Here is a 24,119-nt window from a genome sequence, read left to right as displayed (position 1 = left end):
GTTGTAGATACGTTTGTAGAATGCCATCCCGTCCGTCTATTTTATGTGTTCATCCGCACTCGCGAGTGCCCGCTTCTTTTTTGTATGGGTTTTATACGTGTTCATTTTCCCCCATCTTGTGCCATCAATGCACATGTTTGTATATGACTGTAGTTGTTTCCATTTTAGCAAATGTCACTTCTTGTAGTTGCTGGTTGTGGCTTCCATATACAGTGGGGAAAAAAAGTATTTAGTCAGCCACCAATTGTGCAAGTTCTCCCACTTAAAAAGATGAGAGAGGCCTGTAATTTTCATCATAGGTACACGTGAACTATGACAGACAAATTGAGAAAAAAAATTCCAGAAAATCACATTGTAGGATTTTTTATGAATTTATTTGCAAATTATGGTGGAAAATAAGTATTTGGTCACCTACAAACAAGCAAGATTTCTGGCTCTCACAGACCTGTAACTTCTTGTTTAAGAGGCTCCTCTGTCCCCCACTCGTTACCTGTATTAATGGCACCTGTTTGAACTTGTTATCAGTATAAAAGACACCTGTCCACAACCTCAAACAGTCACACTCCAAACTCCACTATGGCCAAGACCAAAGAGCTGTCAAAGGACACCAGAAACAAAATTGTAGACCTGCACCAGGCTGGGAAGACTGAATCTGCAATAGGTAAGCAGCTTGGTTTGAAGAAATCAACTGTGGGAGCAATTATTATGAAATGGAACACATACAAGACCACTGATAATCTCCCTCGATCTGGGGCTCCACGCAAGATCTCACCCTGTGGGGTCAAAATGATCACAAGAACGGTGAGCAAAAATCCCAGAACAACACGGGGGGACCTAGTGAATGTCCTGCAGAGAGCTGGAACCAAAGTAACAAAGCCTACCATCAGTAACACACTATGCCGCCAGGGACTCAAATCCTGCAGTGCCAGACGTGTCCCCCTGCTTAAGCCAGTACATGTCCAGGCCCGTCTGAAGTTTGCTAGAGTGCATTTGGATGATCCAGAAGAGGATTGGGAGAATGTCATATGGTCAGATGAAACCAAAATAGAACTTTTTGGTAAAAACTCAACTTGTCGTGTTTGGAGGACAAAGAATGCTGAGTTGCATCCAAAGAACACCATACCTACTGTGGAGCATGGGGGTGGAAACATCATGCTTTGGGGCTGTTTTTCTGCAAAGGGACCAGGACGACTGATCCGTGTAAAGGAAAGAATGAATGGGGCCATGTATCGTGAGATTTTGAGTGAAAACCTCCTTCCATCAGCAAGGGCATTGAAGATGAAACGTGGCTGGGTCTTTCAGCATGACAATGATCCCAAACACACCACCCGGGCAACGAAGGAGTGGCTTCGTAAGAAGCATTTCAAGGTCCTGGAGTGGCCTAGCCAGTCTCCAGATCTCAACCCCATAGAAAAGTTTTGGAGGGAGTTGAAAGTCTGTGTTGCCCAGCGACAGCCCCAAAACATCACTGCTCTAGAGGAGATCTGCATGGAGGAATGGGCCAAAATACCAGCAACAGTGTGTGAAAACCTTGTGAAGACTTACAGAAAACGTTTGACCTGTGTCATTGCCAACAAAGGGTATATAACAAAGTATTGAGAAACTTTTGTTATTGACCAAATACTTATTTTCCACCATAATTTGCAAATAAATTCATTAAAAATCCTACAATGTGATTTTCTGGATTTTTTTTTCTAATTTTGTCTGTCATAGTTGACGTGTACCTATGATGAAAATTACAGGCCTCTCTCATCTTTTTAAGTGGGAGAACTTGCACAATTGGTGGCTGACTAAATACTTTTTTCCCCCACTGTATATATTTTTTGGTTTGTTTGTCTGCGGTTAGGTCATCTTCAAACTTGCTCCACATATTGTTGCTTAAAAAACAAAAAAATCCTATAAATCTTGACAAATGTATATAAACATGAGAGACCGAGATTGATGTGCCTCGCCTTTTTTGTAAGCTAGCAGCAGTCATGGTTGTAACCAAAAACCACGTTTTAGCCGCAAAAGCAGTAACTTCAAGGATAGCTCCGACACCTCGCATAAGTGTTTTGTCCGCTCTCTTCCCCTCTCAATCCCTGGTTGTGTAAAAACAAAGTGTGGAATGAGTTTTGAAAAGACCCCCTCTTCTGTATTTTGTCGCGGGCTCGTTGTGGGTCCGTTCCATCTCCATTTTGTTTGTCACCTTGGTGTGTCTTGTCCTGTAGAAGTCAGTCCGACACATTGTCTGTCCTCATTTGGTGGTGTCTGAATTTCACCTTATCTTTGTTCATTTTTTTTCACTACATGTGTGGATGTTGTCTTACAGTCATCTCCTGGAGATCTTGATAGCAGATGAGTTACTTGACAATTAGGCTATTCTAAGTTTTTTTTTTTTTTTTACTTTGTCAGAATTACATGGCCAGTATTGAATAGAGGAGAATCCTAGCCAATTTTGAGTGCTTGAGAGACTGTTTTACAACCGGAATATGCAGCATTTGTTTCATCAACTGCGTACCCGTATCAACTGCGTGTTGGCCATTTGCGGTTATACACTAGTGCCGGTGTAAAGTTATTTTAGGACATCGAACATGACAATGACATTAATGCATGCTAATAGGTAAATAGTTAACAAGCAAGATAACCAGCCAATTCAAAACATTGTGTCGTTTTGGCTGGTTATCTAGTTAGTCTGTTTTACCTGCTGCGCAAATGACTCTCTCGCGCACTTTCTCTCTCCTCTGGCAATGGCCCATTTGTACACATGCAGGTGACGTGCACACACCATTACTTTTTCATAATTTTAATTGCTGACCAAAAACGAGCTATAACTGGGCAAATAACTCACTAACAATTATTATCAACAAATGTGCAAATGCGGCTCGCTTTGATCTCAAAAACACATCTCGCGACTGCATGATTGAAAGACTGCTCGTGCCTGTCAATGAAGGCCTACAATAATTATACTCTGATGCGATCTTCAGAGATTGGGAGGACAGTGAACAAAACATCGCATCCGGAGGACACTTTAATCCAATTATGATCGGAGTAGCCTAATTGTTTGATATTTTGATTTTTGCGTGTTTTTTTAAAAACTTGTCCATTCGAACAACTGAAATCTATAATCTGCTTGTCCAACATTTTATTTTACTTGCCTCGGGCAAGCGGACAAGCGTTAATGTCGAGCCCTGAATAGTCAATAGCCCCAAATAGGGGATATTCACTCTCCACGTACAAACATAAACATATACGTGAAAAAGGACTGCCACTTATGAAGCATATTGTAAAAAGTGCTATTCTAATATATACAGTGCCTTTGGAAAGTATTCAGACCCCTTGATCTTTTTCCAGATTTTGTTACGTTACAGCCTTACTGTAAAATGGATTAAAAAAATATATAATCCTCAGCAATCTACACACAATACCCCATAGTGACAAAGCGAAAACAGGTTTTTAGAATTTTTTGCAAATGTATTACAAATACAAAACAGATACCTTCTTTACATATGTCTTCAGACCCTTTGCTATGAGACTCGAAATTGAGTTCAGGTGCATCCTGTTTCCATTGATCATCCTTGATGTTTCTGCAACTTGATTGGAGTCCACCTGTGGTAAATTCAATTGATTGGACATGATTTGGAAAGGCACACACCTGCCTATATAAGTCCCACAGTTGACAGTGCATGTCAGAGCAAAAACCAAGCCATGAGGTCGAAGGAATTGTCCGTAGAGCTCCGAGACAGGATTGTGTCGAGACACAGATCTGGGGAAGGGTAAAAACAAAATTCTGCAGCATTGAAGGTCCCCAAGAACACAGTGGCGTCATAATTCTTAAATTGAAGAAGTTTGGAACCACCAAGACTCTTCCTAGAGCTGGCCGCCCGGCCAAACTGAGCAATCGGGGGAGAAAGGCCTTGGTCAAGGAGGTGACCAACAACCCGATGGTCACTCTGACAGAGCTCCAGAGTTCCTCTGTGGAGATGGGAGAACCTTCCAGAAGGACAACCATCCCTGCAGCACTCCACCAATCAGGCCTTTATGGTAGAGTGGCCAGACGGAAGCCACTCCTCAGTAAAAGGCACATGACAGCCCGCTTGGAGTTTGCCAAAAGGCACCTAAAGACTCTCAGACCATGAGAAACAAGATTCTCTGGTCTGATGAAACCAAGATTGAACTCTTTGGCCTGAATGCCAAGTGTAACGTCTTTGGGAAACCTGGCACCATCCCTATGGTGAAACATGGTGGTGGCAGCATCATGCTGTGGGGATGTTTTTCAGCGGCAGGGCCTGGGAGACTAGTCCGGATCGAGGCAAAGATGAACAGAGCAAAGTACAGAGAGTACCTTGATGAAAACCTGCTACAGAGTGCTCAGGACCTCAGACTGGGGTAAAGGTTCACCTTCCAACAGGACAACAACAGCCAAGACACCGCAGGAGTGGCTTCGGGACAAATCTCTGAATGTCCTTGAGTGGCCCAGCCAGAGCCCGGACTTGAACTGATCGAACATCTCTAGAGAGACCTGAAAATAGGTGTGCAGCAACGCTCCCCATCCAACCTGACAGAGCTTGAGAGGATCTGCAGAGAAGAATGGGAGAAACTCCCCAAATACAGATGTACCAAGGTTGTGGCATCATACCCAAGAAGTCTCAAGGCTGTAATCGCTGCAAAAGGTGCTTCAACAAAGTACTGAGTGAAGGGTCTGAATACTTTTTATATACATTTGCGGAAATTTCTAAAAACCTGTTTTTGCTTTGTCATTATGGGGTGTTGTGTGTAGATTGATGACAGGGGAAAAAACGATTTAATCAATTTTAGAATAAGGCTGTAACATAACAAAATGTGGAAGAAGTCAAGAGGTCTGAATACTTTCCGAATGCACTGCCTCTTTATTTGAATGCACTTATTCTATAGAAGAGCATCTGCTAAATGACTAAATTGCCTTTTCAATTGTACATCAACCCTTACCAACACATAATTTCTAAGTAGCCTACCGGAGGGTGTTTTCACACAATCTAAGGGAGATGTCACCCATCCAGCACCAACCCACTGGCTCTCAATAACTCCATGGTTCTCACTCCCTCTCTTCCCTCCTTCTCTTGCCTGCTCTCACAGAGTAAGCACCAGAAGCACCAGGCCTTCGAGGCGGAGCTGCATGCCAACGCAGACCGCATCCGCGGGGTCATCGACACGGGCAACGCCCTCATCCAGAGAGGGGCCTGCGCCGGCAGTGAGGACGCAGTTCAGGTACACACACTGTCTTTAAACATCATACTTGTAGCTATACACACACCTTATAATTGTAAGTATAAAAACGTTCTTTACATACACCTACAAAGCCACTTCAAGGACGAAAGCCTTTGAGGAAAAACATGGTGATCATATTGCAGACAAATGTTAAATACGTTCTCATCCTATGCCACTCAAGCAACGTGAACTAGTTCTTGCCTTGTTCAGCATCTACTGTTTTTGTCACTAGTCCACAACTGGGTATCTAACCTGTGCATGTGTTTCTTTAGTCACGTCTCGGTGCTCTGGATGAGCAGTGGCAGTTCCTGGTGAACAAGTCAGCAGAGAAGAGCCAGAAGCTCAAGGAAGCCAACAAGCAGCAGAACTTCAACACTGGCATCAAGGACTTTGACTTCTGGCTATCTGAGGTAAAAACAAATGACAATTTTTTTTAGACTTCTTTCGTGAAATCCACCACATTCCTCCACCATCCACCACACAATTCTCAGAAGTCAAAGATGCTGATATTTGGTCTGTGATGAGAAATCGTATACTCAGTACTGAAAACCCTGATGTTTAATAGGATTCATCTGAGACCTGCACAGATAGTCAGTAAGATTAGAAAAGGAGAGGTTTGGTTTACTGAACAGACACCCAAAAATACATCACATCTGAGTTTGTTTCCAGCCATTTAGTCAATGTTAGACGGATTTTAAATGGGCTTAAAATAAAGTTGGATTTGACACGTTAACCCATTCACCTACCTGTGCTATAGTAAAGATAAAAATATATAAAATAAAAGATGCTGAGATTTAATTTGGGAAAAATGCTCTCTGAAAACAAAGACGATGAGTAACTACCGTTCACTAAATTACTTTTGTTTCCTCTTGTTTTTCTCTGCAGGTCGAGGCCCTTCTTGCCTCTGAGGATTATGGCAAAGACCTGGCCTCAGTCAATAACCTGCTGAAGAAACACCAGCTTCTGGAAGCCGACATCTCTGCTCATGAGGTAATGTATCCAACGTTCACATATCTCGCTGTTAAACTACAGCCACCACCATCATGGGACTGAGCTTCTTCAGTTGGACCAAGGGAAGGCCTTGCCTGAAAATGGCTGAATGATCAAGTCTGGCCTCAGCTGGGGTCCTTGATGTACTTAATGTGAGAAATGCTATATTTGAAATCCGTTATCTTTACACTTCCATGTTATATGCTGACTGGCTGAAAGGTGACACTGCCTCAGTTTGGTTCGACATTGAAACCTCTCTGTCCAAGTGTCGCCTATTGAACTTATTCTTACATAACATCTGTCTTTGAATGTTTTTTGTACAAATCACTGAAGGTATCCACCAGTACAGGCTAGTGCTTTGCGTTGAACGTCTTTCTGTCTGTCTACAGGACCGCCTGAAGGACCTGAACGGCCAGGCCGACAGCCTGACGGCCAGCACGGCCTTCGACCCCACCCAGGTCAAGGACAAGCGCGACGCCGTCAACGGACGCTTCGCCAAGATCAAGAGCATGGCCGCCGTCCGCCGCGCCAAGCTCAACGAGTCACACCGCCTGCACCAGTTCTTCAGGGACCTGGACGACGAGGAGTCTTGGATCAAGTAAGAGCTCCCCCTGGAGTTGTGGAGGAATGGATGCAAGACAATGTCTTGGAGTGTTTTTGGTGTTGAGACATTGAGGTCAATTACTAACACACTCGCCCGCTTCTTTTTTCTTTCTCACTTCGTCTCTTTTGTTCTCCATCCAGAGAAAAGAAATTGCTAGTGAGTTCGGAAGACTATGGACGTGATTTGACAGGAGTGCAGAATCTGAGGAAGAAACACAAGAGGCTGGAAGCTGAGTTGGGGGCCCACGAGCCAGCCATCCAGTCTGTGCAGGACACTGGGAAGAAGCTGTCCGATGACAACACCATCGGCCAGGAGGAGATTGAGCAGAGGCTGGGCCAGTTTGAGGAGCACTGGACCGAGCTGAAGGACCTGGCTGCAGCCAGGTGAGACTGGACACACAGACACACTGGTTCATTGTGATACACATACACTAACACACACACATTCTGACTAACGCGCACACACATTCTGACACACACATTCTGATACTACCACAATACTGGTATCGTCTCGGCCCGATCTGATACACACTAACACAAATGAACATGCACACCACACACAGGTGAAACACCATTATCTTTGGCATTCATTGATAATGTTATTTTTTTTGTGTATGTGTGATCAGGGGTCAGAGGCTGGAGGAGTCGCTGGAATACCAGCAGTTTGTTGCGAATGTTGAAGAGGAGGAAGCCTGGATTAATGAGAAGCTGAATCTGGTGGGAAGCGAAGACTACGGGGATACCCTGGCCGCCGTGCAGGGCCTGTTAAAGAAGCATGAGGCGTTTGAGACTGACTTCAACGTGCACAGGGACAGAGTGAATGATGTGTGTTCCAACGGAGACGAGCTCATCAAGAAGGTACGTCTCAGCCAAACACTGACCATACAAATGATATGATAATGATATGTTATGACTAAGAGACCAGGTACCAACTGAAAGTGTTTTTTTGTTGTTTTTTTTACAATTTACATTTTCACTTGACTTGCCAGTTGTCGATTCACCCAGACTGATTTTAAATGCATATTGTGTTCGTGTCCCTGTCCCTCAATTAGAACAACCACCACGTGGACAGCATCTCAGCCAAGATGACATCCCTGCGGGGCAAGGTGTCTGAGCTGGAGAGGGCTGCTGCCATGAGGAAAGCCAAGCTGGACGAGAACTCTGCCTTCCTGCAGTTCAACTGGAAGGCCGACGTGGTGGAGTCCTGGATCGGTACGCGAGAGGGGGTTCTCAATAATACTGTTACTGTTGTGTTCAGTCTTTAAGCTCATCAGTTTTTTTTTTTAGGGTGAATTAACTCGGAAGTTAAATGTTCAGATTTTTCATGAGTTTTCACAAAATATGAAAGTGTTGATGTGTATTTGAGTGCATTACTCAATCTGTATGGTCTGGTTGTTTGTGCAGGTGAGAAGGAGAATAGCCTGAAGACTGATGACTACGGACGAGATCTCTCCTCTGTGCAGACGTTGCTCACTAAGCAGGTATGGTGTAGCAATGTGTATCTCCCAAATGAGTGATGCCACGGCCGCTATTTTGTTCCAGAAACATCAACTAGACACATTCTCCCATGCCTCATGTTCCTTCTTCCCTCCTCGGGTCTACAGGAGACGTTTGACGCTGGTCTGCAGGCCTTCCAGCAGGAGGGCATCACCAACATCACGGCCCTCAAGGACCAGCTGCTGGCGGCCAAGCACGTCCAGTCCAAGGCCATCGAAGCCCGCCACGCCGCACTCATGAAGCGCTGGAACCAGCTGCTCGACAACTCACAGGCTCGCAAGAAGAAGCTGCTGGAGGCCCAGGAGCACTTCAGGAAGGTAGGATATTTAATGACTACAATTCATAGATCATTATCATTGGTGTTCATATTATGGTCGGTCAAACCTTACTGAATCGAGCCCCCCTTCCCAGGTGGAAGACCTCTTCCTGACCTTTGCCAAGAAGGCATCGGCCTTCAATAGCTGGTTTGAGAACGCAGAGGAGGACCTGACGGACCCTGTGCGCTGCAACTCGCTGGAGGAGATCCGGGCACTGCGCGATGCCCACGAGGCCTTCCGTTCGTCGCTGAGCTCGGCACAGGCCGACTTCAACCAGCTGGCCGAGCTGGACCGGCAGATCAAGAGTTACCAGGTGGTGTCCAACCCCTACACCTGGTTCACCATGGAGGCCCTGGAGGAGACCTGGAGAAACCTGCAGAAGATCATCAAGGTGATGAGGGAGAGGGAAGAGGGGTGGGAGGTAGTCTGGTCCCAGATCTGTTTGTTCTGTATCGTCAACCGGGTGGGAAATGAACACCTGCCAAATGTGGGTAGATTTTCACCAGCCACGTTGGCGGGTGATCACGCAGAGCATTTGGGAAACATTTTAATCCAAAGCCCAAATGCAGAAGTGTGACTTTGTCCTTGTGTTTCTTGGCTAGTTACATCATTTTGTTCACATGCTTTGAGTTTGCAACTGTCAGCTGCTAGCGAAGAGATTGAGATTCTCATCTCTGACAGAAAGACAGTGCCTCGTTGCCACGTTTTTTTTTTTGTACTCATATTTGGGGCTACATTGTGCTTGATTGAGCATGGAACACTTTTTCATTATTAAAACACTGATATATACTTTTATTGTGCTCCTAAATGTATTTGTGTGGTCCTAAATTTCAATTTATGTACTCCTTGTAAAAAATGTCAGCGTAGAGCCCTGAATTATTATAATAATAAATCAACTGTATCGCTCAGCATTTTGTGGCAGGGCAGGCACTTTGTTGATTCTTGATATCTGAGTGTCTGTTAGATTTTTCCATGTACCTGCCACAGTGGCTGGTGAACCAAAAAGTATATTTCTCACCCTGATCTTCAACCAATTGGCACGACAACAACCATATGAGTTGGCTATACAACACAGATCTGTGGATCAGGCTTAGTGTTGAGGACAGGCAAACCTCGTGTCAAATTCCAAATGTATACTGTAGTGCTCTACTTTTGACCAGAACCCACAAGGGGCTTCTGTGAAGGGCTCAGTGGATTTTGGGGGAGTGAATCTGCATTTTGTCTGGGAAGCACTTCATCAATCCATCTATATAGGAACGAGAGCTGGAGTTGCAGAAGGAGCAGAGGAGGCAGGAGGAGAACGACAAGCTGCGGCAGGAGTTTGCGCAGCATGCCAACGCATTCCACCAGTGGCTGCAGGAGACCAGGTAGGGTCTGGATCTGTTGTGCTAGGAAGGCAGTGCACTCCTTATTTGATATATTGGAATATTCTAGGAATGGGATGGGGAGACTGTTAATATCATTCTATTTTTAAATCCAAATGTCCATGCATCACCTTACCCAATAAGAAATCAATGGAGCTACCTGGACTTTAAATGTGCCTGCTGCTCAGAAATGTATGTCCTGTCTCTCTCTGCCACCTTGTTGTTCTCTGGCCATAGAGAACAGGGTGCTATTCATCGGAGCGACGAGTGAACATTTGCAGATAGATGTGTTGTATGAAACCGACATGATGCTCTATTGTACACAACACACTTCTGTCTGCAATGCTCTGAATGTCTCTCCTCACTGAATAGGCCCCAGGCAAAGCATGATTTGTGTATTGTGGGTTGTAGGTGGATGGGGAGAACTGTTACAACTTCTACACAACCACACAAGTGGTCTGTAAATGTTTCAAACTGAAAATGGATCATACTGCGGATGTACCTGTGCTCAGACTGTATTTCTGTGTGTATGTTTGTTAGAGTGATCACGCAATGGCCAATGTGCCCATGCCTAGTGTTTCTAACCATTGTCTCTTTCTCTCTCCCCCCCACACCCCTTTCCCGCTCCTTCTGTCTCTCTTGCTGCTACCTCGCTGATGCTTGGGAATCATTTTGCTGATCAGGACATATCTTCTGGATGGGTTAATATAATATTTTACTGTCTCTGTGTGTGTGTGTGTGTGTGTGTGTGTGTGTGTTTGTTTGTGTGTGTCTGACTGTGTGAGTGGGGTCAAATCAATATAATGAGACGATGATGAAATCAAGGTCTGTGATCTGAAAGATGGGTAGATTGAAGTGATGGCGCTTGCCACCAATTAGGTTTGCTGTTGAGCCACTGCAGGTTTGGTGTCAAGTCAGTGGCAAAATGTTGCATCATACATGTTGTTTACATAGAACCACCAGGTAACCACGTGAAGAAATTGAAGGTAAAACTGGACCAGGTTTCACTTATATTCTAGGGAATCCATATTTTATTGTGTAATATTACTGTAACGCCTTTTCCTTTTTTTTGTAAAACATTTTCATCTTTGTATAATTTTATTTTCTATTATTATTTACTCTTTTTTTCCTCCTTCCTTCTCTAAATAGCATAGCTTATCGACGGGTTGTCCGTGTCTTTCAGTATGAAGTCAGTGATGATCTTTCCGGAAGGTCTTTTCCCTTTTCTCCTGGTTTTCCAAACCATCTCCCTCACTCCCTTTTTCCTTTTCCCATTGTTACTTCCATCATGCCCTCTTGGTTGCGTGTCTTCATGCACTTTTAAAACCCACCATTTGGGCTCGGTGTGCTCAGTTTCATCTCTACTAACTTCACCGCAATGTAGCTCCCTGGAAACTAAGATCAACCTCATGATTGGTCTGCATACTCTTTTCAAGTCTGGCTACATTGAGCAGCGTTTTAAAGGAGTGACTTTCACCATCTTTTGGGGAATCTTTATTTCACCCAATTCAGGGGTGGAAATGGCAAAACATGTTGTTCGACACTGTACTTGAAACATTGTAATTTCTTTCTGAGCTGAATTTGTTACACTTCATTCACAACAGATTCAAGGTAAAATGTAGTTTCCAGCCCTGTGCACTGTAGCCCTAACCTCCCATGGTAGATTACCACGGCTATCAGTTGGCTTCTTTGGCATGGATTGATTGGCTTTGTGCAAAGGCCAGTGTATTTTGGGATTTCTTGTAGTTTTTCTTCGTAGTTTTCTAATTTGTATAACTTAACACCATTTGAGGTAAGTCCAGTGACATTTCTAGGGAAATGGATGGCCTTGAACATTTTGAGAGTAAGGAAACAGTTGTTGTTTTTACTACTGTTTTGTACTTCTGTTTCCTTACCTTTTTAATTTACCAAATGTTCCCAGCCGTATGTTCTATGAAATTTGTTGTGAGGTTTCATACAAATATTTACTTTGCTTCTTTACAAAAATCATTGGTTATTTGTTTCAATTAGTAAATTACCAGATTTGTTTGGAATCTCTTGACGCACAACTGGTATAGTCAAATGTATGAATTTGATATTATTATCAAAATGAGAATGAATCATAGAGTAGCAATGAAGTTGTATCTGTGGTTAAGAATCCAAGGGTTCCTACTACCAGATTGGTGTGTGTGCGTGTGAGGACTCTGTGTGTAATTGTCTGCAACTGCGCGTGTATGACTGACTGTATCACCTGATCTTGATGGCTATGGCATGTTGCCTATCCCAATATTTGATCAGCCTAGAATTCTCCTGTCCCCTGACACTTGTGTGTATACATCTAGGTCCTGCATGGTAGAAGAGTCCGGAACCTTGGAATCACAGCTTGAGGCAACCAAGGTAAGAAAGAAACCCTTGTCATTTATGCTATAGACAACCATTTTGGCTATTTCATTGCATAGCCTCACCTGTGTGTCACTCGCTCTCTGTAGCGTAAGCACCAGGAGATCCGGGCCATGCGCAGCCAGCTGAAGAAGATCGAGGACTTGGGAGCGGCCATGGAGGAAGCCCTGATCCTGGACAACAAGTACACAGAACACAGCACGGTGGGCCTGGCCCAACAGTGGGACCAGCTAGACCAACTGGGCATGAGGATGCAGCACAACCTGGAGCAGCAGATCCAGGCCAGGTCAGAGAGAGGGAGACACGCACACACACACATACTGTATAAACACAACAAAACATTCTTACACACTATAAACTCCCATGTTAATAGCCCTTATCGATGTTCAAGCAGTAAACATATTTTGGCCAAAGCGTTCCTTCATTCCTAATCTTGTCGTATCTGTCCACTGCAGGAACACCACTGGAGTGACAGAGGATGCCCTGAAGGAGTTCAGCATGATGTTCAAGTGAGTGGTGGCCATTTTCACTGTACCTTCTGGTCATACCAAGTAGCTTGGGTGAAGGAACCAGGACAGTGTATGGGAAAAAGGTGCTTGCAAGGCTGAAATGCAAAGTAGCTCTCCCTTTGTCCTTATTTAGGTGAAGGAACTTAATAACCTCAACCATTTTCTCTTTCCCTTTGCTCCCCAGGCACTTTGACAAAGAGAAGTCTGGCCGTTTAAACCATCAGGAGTTCAAGTCGTGTCTGCGCTCGCTGGGTTACGACCTGCCCATGGTGGAGGAGGGAGAACCAGACCCCGAGTTTGAGTCCATCCTCGACACGGTCGATCCCAACAGGTCAGCAACCCCAGCTCTATTCAGATTGTCAACTTTACTTGGGGATTTTCATCAGGCCAAGCACTTGTTGGAATGCTATTTGAAAAACGATTAAACCTTCCCAAGAATGTTACTTTATTATTACTCAGAATGGGTGTGTTAGTGGTTTGCCTCATATTTTGATGTTTATATTTCTTTGGGTTATGGCTAACTGGTTTTGTGTGTGTTCCAGGGATGGCAACGTGTCCTTGCAGGAGTACATGGCCTTCATGATCAGCCGCGAGACAGAGAACGTAAAGTCCAGCGAGGAGATTGAGAGCGCCTTCCGAGCCCTCAGCGTCGATGCCAAGCCCTATGTCACCAAGGAAGAGCTCTACCAGGTACTTATATGCCGACCTTCCTTACACCACATTCTGGCTCCAGCCTGTTTCTCAGTCACAGTGGTTATGGAAAAGAGGCTATTGAATAGGACCAGAATTTCAATTATGAATATGAGCTGCAGCCAAAAGTTGTGCATTTATAAATGGCTCTTAAATAACTTATCAGAACTTAAAAGTGCATAAAACCTCTGAGAGAAGAAATACCTGCCCATCTCCTAACTTACCATCTCTTCTTGTTTCTCCCCTTCTTTCAGAACCTGAGCAAGGAACAGGCAGACTACTGCATCTCGCACATGAAGCCCTACCTAGACAGCAAGGGCCGGGAAATGACCTCGGCCTTCGACTTTGTTGAATTCACCCGCTCGCTTTTCGTCAACTGATCCCTTGCCTGCCAGTGACCAATCGGGATGCGTTTGCCCCACACACACAAATACACGTCTGAAACTGCATGAATCTGACACTAGAATACTCCATAGTTATCTAGCTAGCTGTATCTCTCACTCGTTGTGCTTCACTGCCTAGTGAATATGTCGGCATTTGAATGTTTTAGCTGTTTTCGTGCTTTCGCTGGATTTAATAACCTATAGAGACGGTATGCTGTAACATCACAATAAGGACTGCTGTGTGCTTAATAAACGCTACTGGTTAGAACTGGAAACATGTTCTCTGTTCCTTTTATTACAACATGAATCCACTTTTGTTTTATTTCAGTATAAAAAGTAACAACCAATGGAGGTCTGAATAACCAGTCTTCAGTACCTATGGAGTAATAAATAAATACACATTTGATGTTTCAACATCTCAAAAGCATTTTAACTACTTTTTATTTAACCTTTTTTTTTTTTACCAGGAGAAGGCCATTGAGACCCATAGTCTCTTTTTCAAGGGAGACCTGGCCAAGAAGGCAGCAACAATCAATACATTACAGAATTAAAACATAGAACAATACAGTTCAACAACATGTTCCAGCCTAAAAATGTACACTCCTCTGTAACAGTCTTCCATCAAAATGTTTTATTCATTCAGTGGCACTAACATATCTAGATGAAGCATGGGTGGTAGACTATTCCATGCCTCTGGTGCACAAGACGAGAAGGCAGTCTTGCCTAATACTGTAAATGTCCTGGAGACTTTAAGTAGCAACCAGCTAGCAGACAGCGTATGGTAACTGCTGGTGGTGGAGACCAGACTACAGAGGTAAAGAGGGACTTTGTAGATGAACGTGTACAAATGTAGCTTTCTGCGCATATAAAGTGAAGTCCAACCCACCATTTGGTACAAGGTGCCATGGTGGGTGAGTGACTTGGCATTTGTAATAAAGCGCAAGGATGCATGATAAACAGAGTCCAGTCTCCGTAAGACAGAGGCGGCTGCATGCATTTACAACAAGTCACCATCAATTACAGATTGAAAAGTGGCCCGAACAAGCTTCTTTCTAGCGATAAGCGATAAGCAAGCCTTATTAAAAAAATAAAAACCCAATTTCAATTTAGGCTTCCTCACAAGATTATCCATTTGAACCTTAAAGGACAACTTGTCATCCAACCATATACCTCTGGCTGAGTGTGAGCTCTGGTAAAGGTAATGAATTTGTTTGTTTTTTACATTCAAGACCAGTTTGAGACCATAAAGGGAGGCCTGCAGTGACTGAAATGCAGTCTGGAGCTCTTCAACAGCCTCAACCAGAGAAGGAGAACATTAATATATATGACTGTATCATCTGTATATAGATGCAACTTTGCTGGTTGCATCCCATTTCCCAGATCATTAATAAAAATTGAGAACAACACAGGAGCTAAAATGGAACCCTGGGGCACACCTCTATTCATCTCAAGAAAGCTAGACTTGTGATTGTCAGCATATACACATTGTGTTCTGTCAGAAAGATAGCTCCTAAACCCATTTACTGCCCCTCCAATGTTAGAGTCTAGCTAGCAACAATTAATGGTAAATTGAATCAAATGACTTTGATAAATCAACAGAGCAGCACAATGTTGCTTTTAATCAAGTGCATTAGTCATTTGCCTCCGAATCTCCTAAAATAATGAATTCAGAGTCATTTAGCTTTCGCAGAACATCAGAGAGTTAAATTAGTCTCCCAAAGCCGAGGGCAGTATGTAGCAGCCGACTACAGTGATGTGGAAGTCCTTAAATATGTTCACTTTAACCGCAAGCAATTCTAAATGTTTGGCTTTGGTAATCGAGATAATTTCAGAGGTGTTAAACTTGGATTTCACATCAATTACAACCCCTCCTCCTTTACTCATCCGATCAGTTCTAAAAACCGTGTACCCATCAATAGAAATCGAGTTATTTGACACAGATTTCTTTAGCAAAGTTTCTGATAAAACCATTATGTCAACATGTCGTATTGGCCCATATTCTAATCATGTCTATTTTTGGAAATAGACTTCTGACATTAACATGCAAGAGGCCAACACCTGCTCTGTTTTTAAAATCATAGGGAGTCGGTAGAGATTGCATGGTATCTACCGGCCCAGGGTTTGGTCGCACATTACCAGAGATCAACAATAAAAGCATAACAATAGGGTACTAGGGGGTAACTAGCCCCCCTAAGAACAATGTCTAATTGCTGACACAAAAAAGCAACATTTGGAAAAAAGTTGGTATGTGGATGAAGGTCATGCTTAGGCAAATAAACTATAAATGGAAATAAATGGCTTCAATTGACACTTTTTTAGTTATTTCATGAAATGTTTTTAGAAAAGGGCTGTTTTTTTAAAGTAACGGGGTAACTGCCCCCACCCCCATAACTTTGATTCATTGACAGAATAATGGTACTTTAAAGCATTTTGCAACTGTTTTACAGCTGAAAAAAAATCCATTAATAGCTGTGAGTTGGCTACAAACTTCTAAATGAACAATAGAAACTGGACAAAACAGTTTGAGAAAGATCAACAGGTAAAAATCAATATCATTGGTTCGTTCCTGGGTTTTGGCACCAAAACAACATCCAAAACACAGTATAACTAGGGGAGACCGGGGATGGTTATAACACGGGATAGTTGTAACACTTGCAATTCCTCCGATCAGGAGCGAGGTAGGATCATGTGATTCACTGTGCACATGCTCAGTTTAGTCCTGAACTCTTATGTGAAAAAGCAAGTCCCTGTGATAAGCTCTGCAGATTCGATTGCCAGAAATGTGAATTTGAGGTAAGAAAGACATTATTTTTACCAAATTTGTTTTTGTGACGGCATCAACTGCTTTGTAGTTCCATTCACCAAACGTATATCAGGTTTATAACCAGTCTGTGTAGAGATGCTTGATGCAAGTTAGTAATGCTAAAGTTTTAACATTTAGCTAATGGCTGCAAGGGTCAGGGTTAGTAATAACAACTTGTGAGAATATGTTACAACTAACCCGGAGTAAAACTTTGGTACATGTTTTCTTTTACTTTCAGCATGCCTAGATCATGGAAAAGAAAGACGGACAGCGGAGTACCTCTCCACACTTTGAAAAGAGCATCAAAAGATGTAACAGAGCAGGGGAAGTCAATCAGATCGGTTGCAAAGTTGTATGTGTTACCGGCCTCAGTCTGTAGCTGAGGTGGCCTGTAATAGTAAAAAGAACGGACACAAGTTTACATCTGCAAAGTTCTGGCGCTTTCTTTATTCTGAAGAATGATTTTTTTTCTCTTGTTCAATTGTCTATTTTCTTGTTCGTACTTTTAAAACAAGTGCACACTTTAAATGACACACATGAAAACAAAAATGTACAGTGGGGAAAAAAAGTATTTAGTCAGCCACCAATTGTGCAAGTTCTCCCACTTAAAAAGATGAGAGAGGCCTGTAATTTTCATCATAGGTGCACGTCAACTATGACAGACAAAATGAGAAAAAAAAATCCAGAAAATCACATTGTAGGATTTTTTATGAATTTATTTGCAAATTATGGTGGAAAATAAGTATTTGGTCAATAACAAAAGTTTCTCAATACTTTGTTATATACCCTTTGTTGGCAATGACACAGGTCAAACGTTTTCTGTAAGTCTTCACAAGGTTTTCACACACTGTTGCTGGTATTTTGGCCCATTCCTCCATGTAGATCTCCTCTAGAGCAGTGATGTTTTGGGGCTGTCGCTGGGCAACACAGACTTTCAACTCCCTCCAAAGATTTTCTATGGGGCTGAGATCTGGAGACTGGCTAGGCCACTCCAGGACCTTGAAATGCTTCTTACGAAGCCACTCCTTCGTTGCCCGGGCGGTGTGTTTGGGATCATTGTCATGCTGAAAGACCCAGCCACGTTTCATCTTCAATGCCCTTGCTGATGGAAGGAGGTTTTCACTCAAAATCTCACGATACATGGCCCCATTCATTCTTTCCTTTACACGGATCAGTCGTCCTGGTCCCTTTGCAGAAAAACAGCCCTAAGCATGATGTTTCCACCCCCATGCTTCACAGTAGGTATGGTGTTCTTTGGATGCAACTCAGCATTCTTTGTCCTCCAAACACGACGAGTTGAGTTTTTACCAAAAAGTTATATTTTGGTTTCATCTGACCATATGACATTCTCCCAATCCTCTTCTGGATCATCCAAATGTACTCTAGCAAACTTCAGACGGGCCTGGACATGTACTGGCTTAAGCAGGGGGACACGTCTTGCACTGCAGGATTTGAGTCCCTGGCGGAGTAGTGTGTTACTGATGGTAGGCTTTGTTACTTTGGTCCCAGCTCTCTGCAGGTCATTCACTAGGTCCCCCCGTGTGGTTCTGGGATTTTTGCTCACCGTTCTTGTGATCATTTTGACCCCACGGGGTGAGATCTTGCGTGGAGCCCCAGATCGAGGGAGATTATCAGTGGTCTTGTATGTCTTCCATTTCCTAATAATTGCTCCCACAGTTGATTTCTTCAAACCAAGCTGCTTACCTATTGCAGATTCAGTCTTTCCAGCCTGGTGCAGGTCTACAATTTTGTTTCTGGTGTCCTTTGACAGCTCTTTGGTCTTGGCCATAGTGGAGTTTGGAGTGTGACTGTTTGAGGTTGTGGACAGGTGTCTTTTATACTGATAACAAGTTCAAACAGGTGCCATTAATACAGGTAACGAGTGGAGGACAGAGGAGCCTCTTAAAGAAGAAGTTACAGGTCTGTGAGAGCCAGAAATCTTGCTTGTTTGTAGGTGACCAAATACTTATTTTCCACCATAATTTGTAAATAAATTCATAAAAAATCCTACAATGTGATTTTCTGGATTTTTTTTCCTCAATTTGTATGTCATAGTTGACGTGTACCTATGATGAAAATTACAGGCCTCTCTCATCTTTTTAAGTGGGAGAACTTGCACAATTGGTGGCTGACTAAATACTTTTTTTCCCCACTGTATTTGACCTGTAGGAATGGTAAGTCCTTTTTTACCCACTTTTACCAAACAGCTCAGTGAAATTTCTTCATGGGTCATCATTTTAATGGCAGAGACCATGGTTTCAACAGCTTTTTCTTTTACATTCATCACCTCACTCAGCAGTGCACTGAGATTGACACCATCAGTCTGTTCACTGTTTTCTCTGATGAGTTCCTCTATGACATTAAAGCCTAGTAGTGGACAGTCTACACAGCTCTGACTAATTAGCATAGGCACACGTATGGCCATTTTCCCATGTTTACTACTCAGAAGCTCCAGGGACACTTCAATCCATCCATCAAAGGGGACAGTAGTGCCGTTTGCTGCAGTCACATGAAGCTGGCCTTCAGTTAACAAAGTCTCAAGGGGTTGGATCTCAACACTTGGCAAAGCGTTCTCTACCCAGGCCCTCCCTACAATGCTAACCTGTGCCCCAGTGTCTAACAACATCTCAACTTTGACTCCATTACATAGGCATGAGACCATACATCTATTGCCAATAAGCTGTGCGACGTGTTTCACCTTGGGTGTCTTAGGCTAAGTGTGTGTTGATGTTCCTGTGTGTGTATGTGTAGCTGGTTTCTCTGTCTTCACACAGTTGATTTGGAGTAGGGACGTTTTGTTTGCAGCGGTCACTGTCTGTCCCTCGCCAGCGACCTGGACCCATTTCCCGACGTCTGTCTCGTTAGGCAGCCGACAGCTCTGTGTCCTTCTTGTCCACAACGGAAGCAGTGAGGGCAGCTTTCAATTCCCTGCTGGACACAGTCTTGACATTTACCCTTAGTGTGGGACCTGTCTGTCATCGTTACTCGTTGGATGGTGATGAAGAGGCATATCTCGGTGCCTCTCTTGTCATTGCTCTGGAGGATAGGTGATGAGCATATCCCTGGGCCTCACCTCTTGTCTGACCTCAAGAGGGTGGGGGAAGTGTGTACCCCTGGGCCTCACCTGCAGCAGGTTTAATCATTTTCTTGTTTTTAGCCAGTGCAGACACTGTTGCGGTCATCTCCTGGATGGCTGTCCGATTGGCCTTCACTTCACCATCAACTTGAGTGGGGGAAGACTGGTCACAATATTCACTGTCCTCTTGTTGCTGTGCTGAGTTGACATTTACTGGTCTGTGTCTAGCACTGCGTCTAGCACTGTGACCTAGATGTTTCTGTCTATCTGCTTCCTCACTGTCTGATTGTGTTATCTGCTCGAGGATTAAGTCGTCAGTCAGACTACAATCAGAGGTATATTTATTGAGGTCATCTCTGGTTTTAGTGTATTTTTCACTGAGTGCTTGGTAAAGTGTTTGAAGGAACACAACCTGTACCAGCTTCTTGTCATAGTCAAACTCATCACCACTCTGCTGTAATGCGAACAGTACACGCTGTTTGAGCCCCATTAACCTGTATGCAAACTGTTGAGGCGTTTCCCTGTCCTGCTTTATAGCGTTACTCAGCTCCTGAAAGAGCTCTGTGCTACTTTTATCTCTGAGATGAGACCTAAATAAGCATTTCAGCTCCACTACAGTTTGTTTGTCAACATGTCCCTGAAAGTACCTGGCTTGATTACTCTTAGAACATTTCTGACTACCTCTGACTCAAGATATTTCTCTCGGAGACCCTCATCAATTTGTTGACATATACTACTGTAAGTAAAATCAGAAACAGAATCAGAGATTTGACCACCATGTATCTTAAATTCTCTACGTGGAAACAGTGCTGCTACATCAGTAACCCTTATCAACCCAAATACCTGTTCTACAACCAGGGGTGATGCATGTGACCCATTGCTCACAGTGTCTTTGGTTGTTGAGGTGTTGTTGGTCTCGGTCATTGTCTGTGACTGATAATAGTTCATCAAGTTGATCATGCATGTGAAGTAGGTTGGACAAGCACTCGTACTCCAGCTTCAGTATCTCCTCACCCTTGATGTAGTCAAAAAGTTCTGGTTCGTTGGAATGTCTCTTTCGCTCTCATTGTCTAGTGTCAATGCTAGTGTGTGCAGCTGGCTTCCATTCGTTGATAATAACTGTTTCTGAAGATCCCAAATAATCTTGCGAGGCATCGCCATTGTTACTGGATACTGGATGTCTCAATCCGCTCTCTGGTGACTCTCGAAGTCCTCCCTGTGGTCTCAGCTCTCTGGATAACTCTTGCAGCCTTCTCCGCAGCTCTGACGTCCGTATCACCCAGTTGTAGGATCAGCAATTCACCAGATGGTGGCGCTATCCCGGACGAGCCCCCAAATTGTTACCGGCCTCAGTCTGTAGCTGAGGTGGCCTGTAATAGTAAAAAGAACGGACACAAGTTCTGCCGCTTTCTTTATTTTGAAGAATGTTTTTCTTTCTCTTGTTCAATTGTCTATTTTCTTGTTCCTACTTTTAAAAACATTCACATCAAACAAGTGCACACTTTAAATGACACAACATAAATGCACTTTACTTAAAGCAGAATTCAAAAATGTTCCACAAATAACCTTGTCTTACTGTATGTTTGCGCATGAAAACCAAAATGTATTTCACATTCATACAATTGAAACACATATGAAGACAAAACTAACTGAATGTTTTTCTATATACCGCTACCAATATAGAAAGCTGACAACAATACATTCAGCTTTAAGATAGTAACGTTAGCACCTCCATAAAATCGTCTCTCTCATGCACCAGCACTGTCTGCACTAAAAGTCTGTGCTCCAGACTTAGCGTGCGCGGCTAGTTTACCAGCTCGTGAGCACAATCTTACACAAAACCAATAACATGAAAAACGAACTCAGAAATCCCTAACAAATGGATTCTTTATAAAATCTCCTAGACAAAATCCAGTACAAGTAAGCTACTCAGTAAACATAGTCTCTGTGACATGTAAATCGTTTTTTCCTCAGCCAGCATCAGGCCAACATATACTCTCACTTATTGTAAATCACGTTCTTCTCTCACTCAGTTCAACACATAAACGTGATAATACCTTGGCAAAGTTGTTTAATAGCATTTCGATATTAGAAAGTTTGGAAGTTCTGTTACATACCTGTAATAGTCAAGTTTACGTCTACAAAGTTCTGGCGCCTTCTTTCTTCTGAAGAATGGTGCGCGCGCTTGGCCAGAACTTGCTGTTTCTCCTACTACCACAGTTCAACAGCGCCATATATTGGCTTGATGGACTACTAATGCTAAAGCATGTACTGTGGAGTATACAATTTAGATTAAGACAAATACATAAACAAATTGGTAAAAAAATAAAATAAAAAAATTAAGGGGTGTCTGTTATTAGTGACTTTGTTTTCAACCCATTACATATGGCATACAGTTGAAGTCGGAAGTTTACATACACCTTAGCCAAATATATTTAAACTCAGTTTTTCACAAATCCTGACATTTATTCCTAGTAAAACTTCCCTGTCTTAGGTCAGTTAGGATTACCACTTCATTTTAAGAATGTGAAATGTCAGAATAATAGTAGAGAGAATTATTTATTTCAGCTTTTGTTTCTTTCATCACATTCCCAGTGGGTCAGAAGTATACATACACTCAATTAGTATTTGGTAGCATTGCCTTTAAATTGTTTAACTTGGGTCAAACGTTTCGGGTAGCCTTCCACAAGCTTCCCACAATAAGTTGGGTGAATTTTGGCCCATTCCTCCTGACAGAGCTGGTGTAACTGAGTCAGCTTTGTAGGCCTCCTTGCTCGCACACGCTTTTTCAGTTCTGACCACACATTTTCTATAGAATTGAGGTCAGGGCTTTGTGATGGCCACTCCAATACCTTGACTTTGTTGTCCTTAAGCCATTTTGCCACAACTTTGGAAGTATGCTTGGGGTCATTGTCCATTTGGAAGACCCATTTGCGACCAAGCTTTAACTTCCTGACTGATGTCTTGAGATGTTGCTTCAATATATCCACATAATTTTCCTTCCTCATGATGCCATCTATCTTGTGAAGTGCACCAGTCCCTCATGCAGCAAAGCATCCCCACAGCATGATGCTGCCACCCCCGTGCTTCACGGTTGGGATGGTGTTCATCGGCTTGCAAGCAACCCCATTTTTCCTCCAAACATAACGATGGTCATTATGGCCAAACAGTTCTATTTTTGTTTCATCAGACCAGAGGACATTTCTCCAAAAAGTATGATCTTTGTCCCCATGTGCAGTTGCAAAACGTAGTCTGGCTTTTTTATGGCGGTTTTGGAGCAGTGGCTTCTTCCTTGCTGTGCAGCCTTTCAGGTTATGTCGATATAGGACTCGTTTTACTGTGGATATAGATACTTTTGTACCTGTTTCCTCCAGTATCTTCACAATGTCCTTTGCTGTTGTTCTGGGATTGATTTGCACTTTTCGCACCAAAGTACGTTAATCTCTAGGAGACAGAACGCGTCTCCTTGCTGAGCGGTATGACGGCAGTGTGTTCCCATGGTGTTTATACTTGCGTACTATTGTTTATACAGGTGAACGTGGTACCTTCAGGCATTTGGAAATTGCCCCCAAGGATGAACCAGACTTGTGGAGGTCTACAATGTTTTTTCTGAGGTCTTGGCTGATTTCTTTAGATTTTCCCATGATGTCAAGCAATTTAGTCTGGATAATTTCTCACGGATACCACTTTCAGACCCGCACACACCCACATCTCTCACCTGTGGAAAGTGGAGCACTGTAAGGAGTGGACGGGGCCTCCTCAGGGGCTGAAGGAGAACTGGGTCGGGGCCCTCAGCGCCTCGCTCTCGCCTTAGGGGGGGCACTGCCGCTAGCATCTGGGATGAGAAGAAGCACTTGACCAAGCAGCCTTCCGAGCCCACCAGGAAGGTGTCAGTCCCACAGGGACAGGCCCAGGGAGGTGACCCTCACATTGCTGCTCCCTGGGCCCTGCAGAGTAGAGTGGAGGCATGCAGGTAGGCAGGGACAGGCTGGGTCAGTTCAAAATCAACATCATCAGGAGGGGACAGTGTTTTTGGAGGGTGTTCACGATCATCTCCATCTCAATAAAACTTGGTTTGTTTTTATAAAGTTTCAGTGAACTATCAGTTCTTAAAATGTGAACAAACAATTTATGAAACGTCTATACATAGTTATGTAAATAACACAAAGCATGTTTCACATCACATACATGTTTACATCAAGTTTAATGTTTATAAATTTGGCATGAATTTGGCCGTAGAACAACTTACGTTCAAATCTGTGCAAAATCAAATGTTTTAAAC

General features: G+C 43.3%; 1 protein-coding gene across 6 annotated transcripts in view; it reads left to right on the top strand.

The window, feature by feature from the left end:
* Window positions 1-14,233, top strand: part of LOC121541422 (spectrin alpha chain, non-erythrocytic 1) — a 58,973-nt gene extending 44,740 nt beyond the window's left edge. For all 6 annotated transcript variants that reach the window (XM_041850418.2, XM_041850419.2, XM_041850416.2 and 3 more), the window contains 18 exons: window positions 5,095-5,226; window positions 5,499-5,636; window positions 6,112-6,216; window positions 6,606-6,814; window positions 6,961-7,203; window positions 7,446-7,677; window positions 7,872-8,031; window positions 8,224-8,300; window positions 8,424-8,633; window positions 8,728-9,024; window positions 9,888-10,000; window positions 10,681-10,698; window positions 12,319-12,373; window positions 12,466-12,662; window positions 12,832-12,885; window positions 13,070-13,216; window positions 13,428-13,575; window positions 13,830-14,233. In XM_041850418.2, the coding sequence (XP_041706352.1) occupies window positions 5,095-5,226; window positions 5,499-5,636; window positions 6,112-6,216; window positions 6,606-6,814; window positions 6,961-7,203; window positions 7,446-7,677; window positions 7,872-8,031; window positions 8,224-8,300; window positions 8,424-8,633; window positions 8,728-9,024; window positions 9,888-10,000; window positions 10,681-10,698; window positions 12,319-12,373; window positions 12,466-12,662; window positions 12,832-12,885; window positions 13,070-13,216; window positions 13,428-13,575; window positions 13,830-13,955 (2,661 nt within the window). In that variant the 3' untranslated portion in view covers window positions 13,956-14,233. The remainder of the gene's footprint in view (window positions 1-5,094; window positions 5,227-5,498; window positions 5,637-6,111; window positions 6,217-6,605; window positions 6,815-6,960; window positions 7,204-7,445; window positions 7,678-7,871; window positions 8,032-8,223; window positions 8,301-8,423; window positions 8,634-8,727; window positions 9,025-9,887; window positions 10,001-10,680; window positions 10,699-12,318; window positions 12,374-12,465; window positions 12,663-12,831; window positions 12,886-13,069; window positions 13,217-13,427; window positions 13,576-13,829) is intronic.
* The last annotated feature ends 9,886 nt before the right edge of the window (window positions 14,234-24,119 follow it).

This window comes from Coregonus clupeaformis, chromosome 27 (assembly GCF_020615455.1).
Source record: "Coregonus clupeaformis isolate EN_2021a chromosome 27, ASM2061545v1, whole genome shotgun sequence".
In the NCBI taxonomy this organism is placed as follows: domain Eukaryota; kingdom Metazoa; phylum Chordata; class Actinopteri; order Salmoniformes; family Salmonidae; genus Coregonus; species Coregonus clupeaformis.
This window is presented reverse-complemented; position numbering and strand designations above follow the sequence as displayed.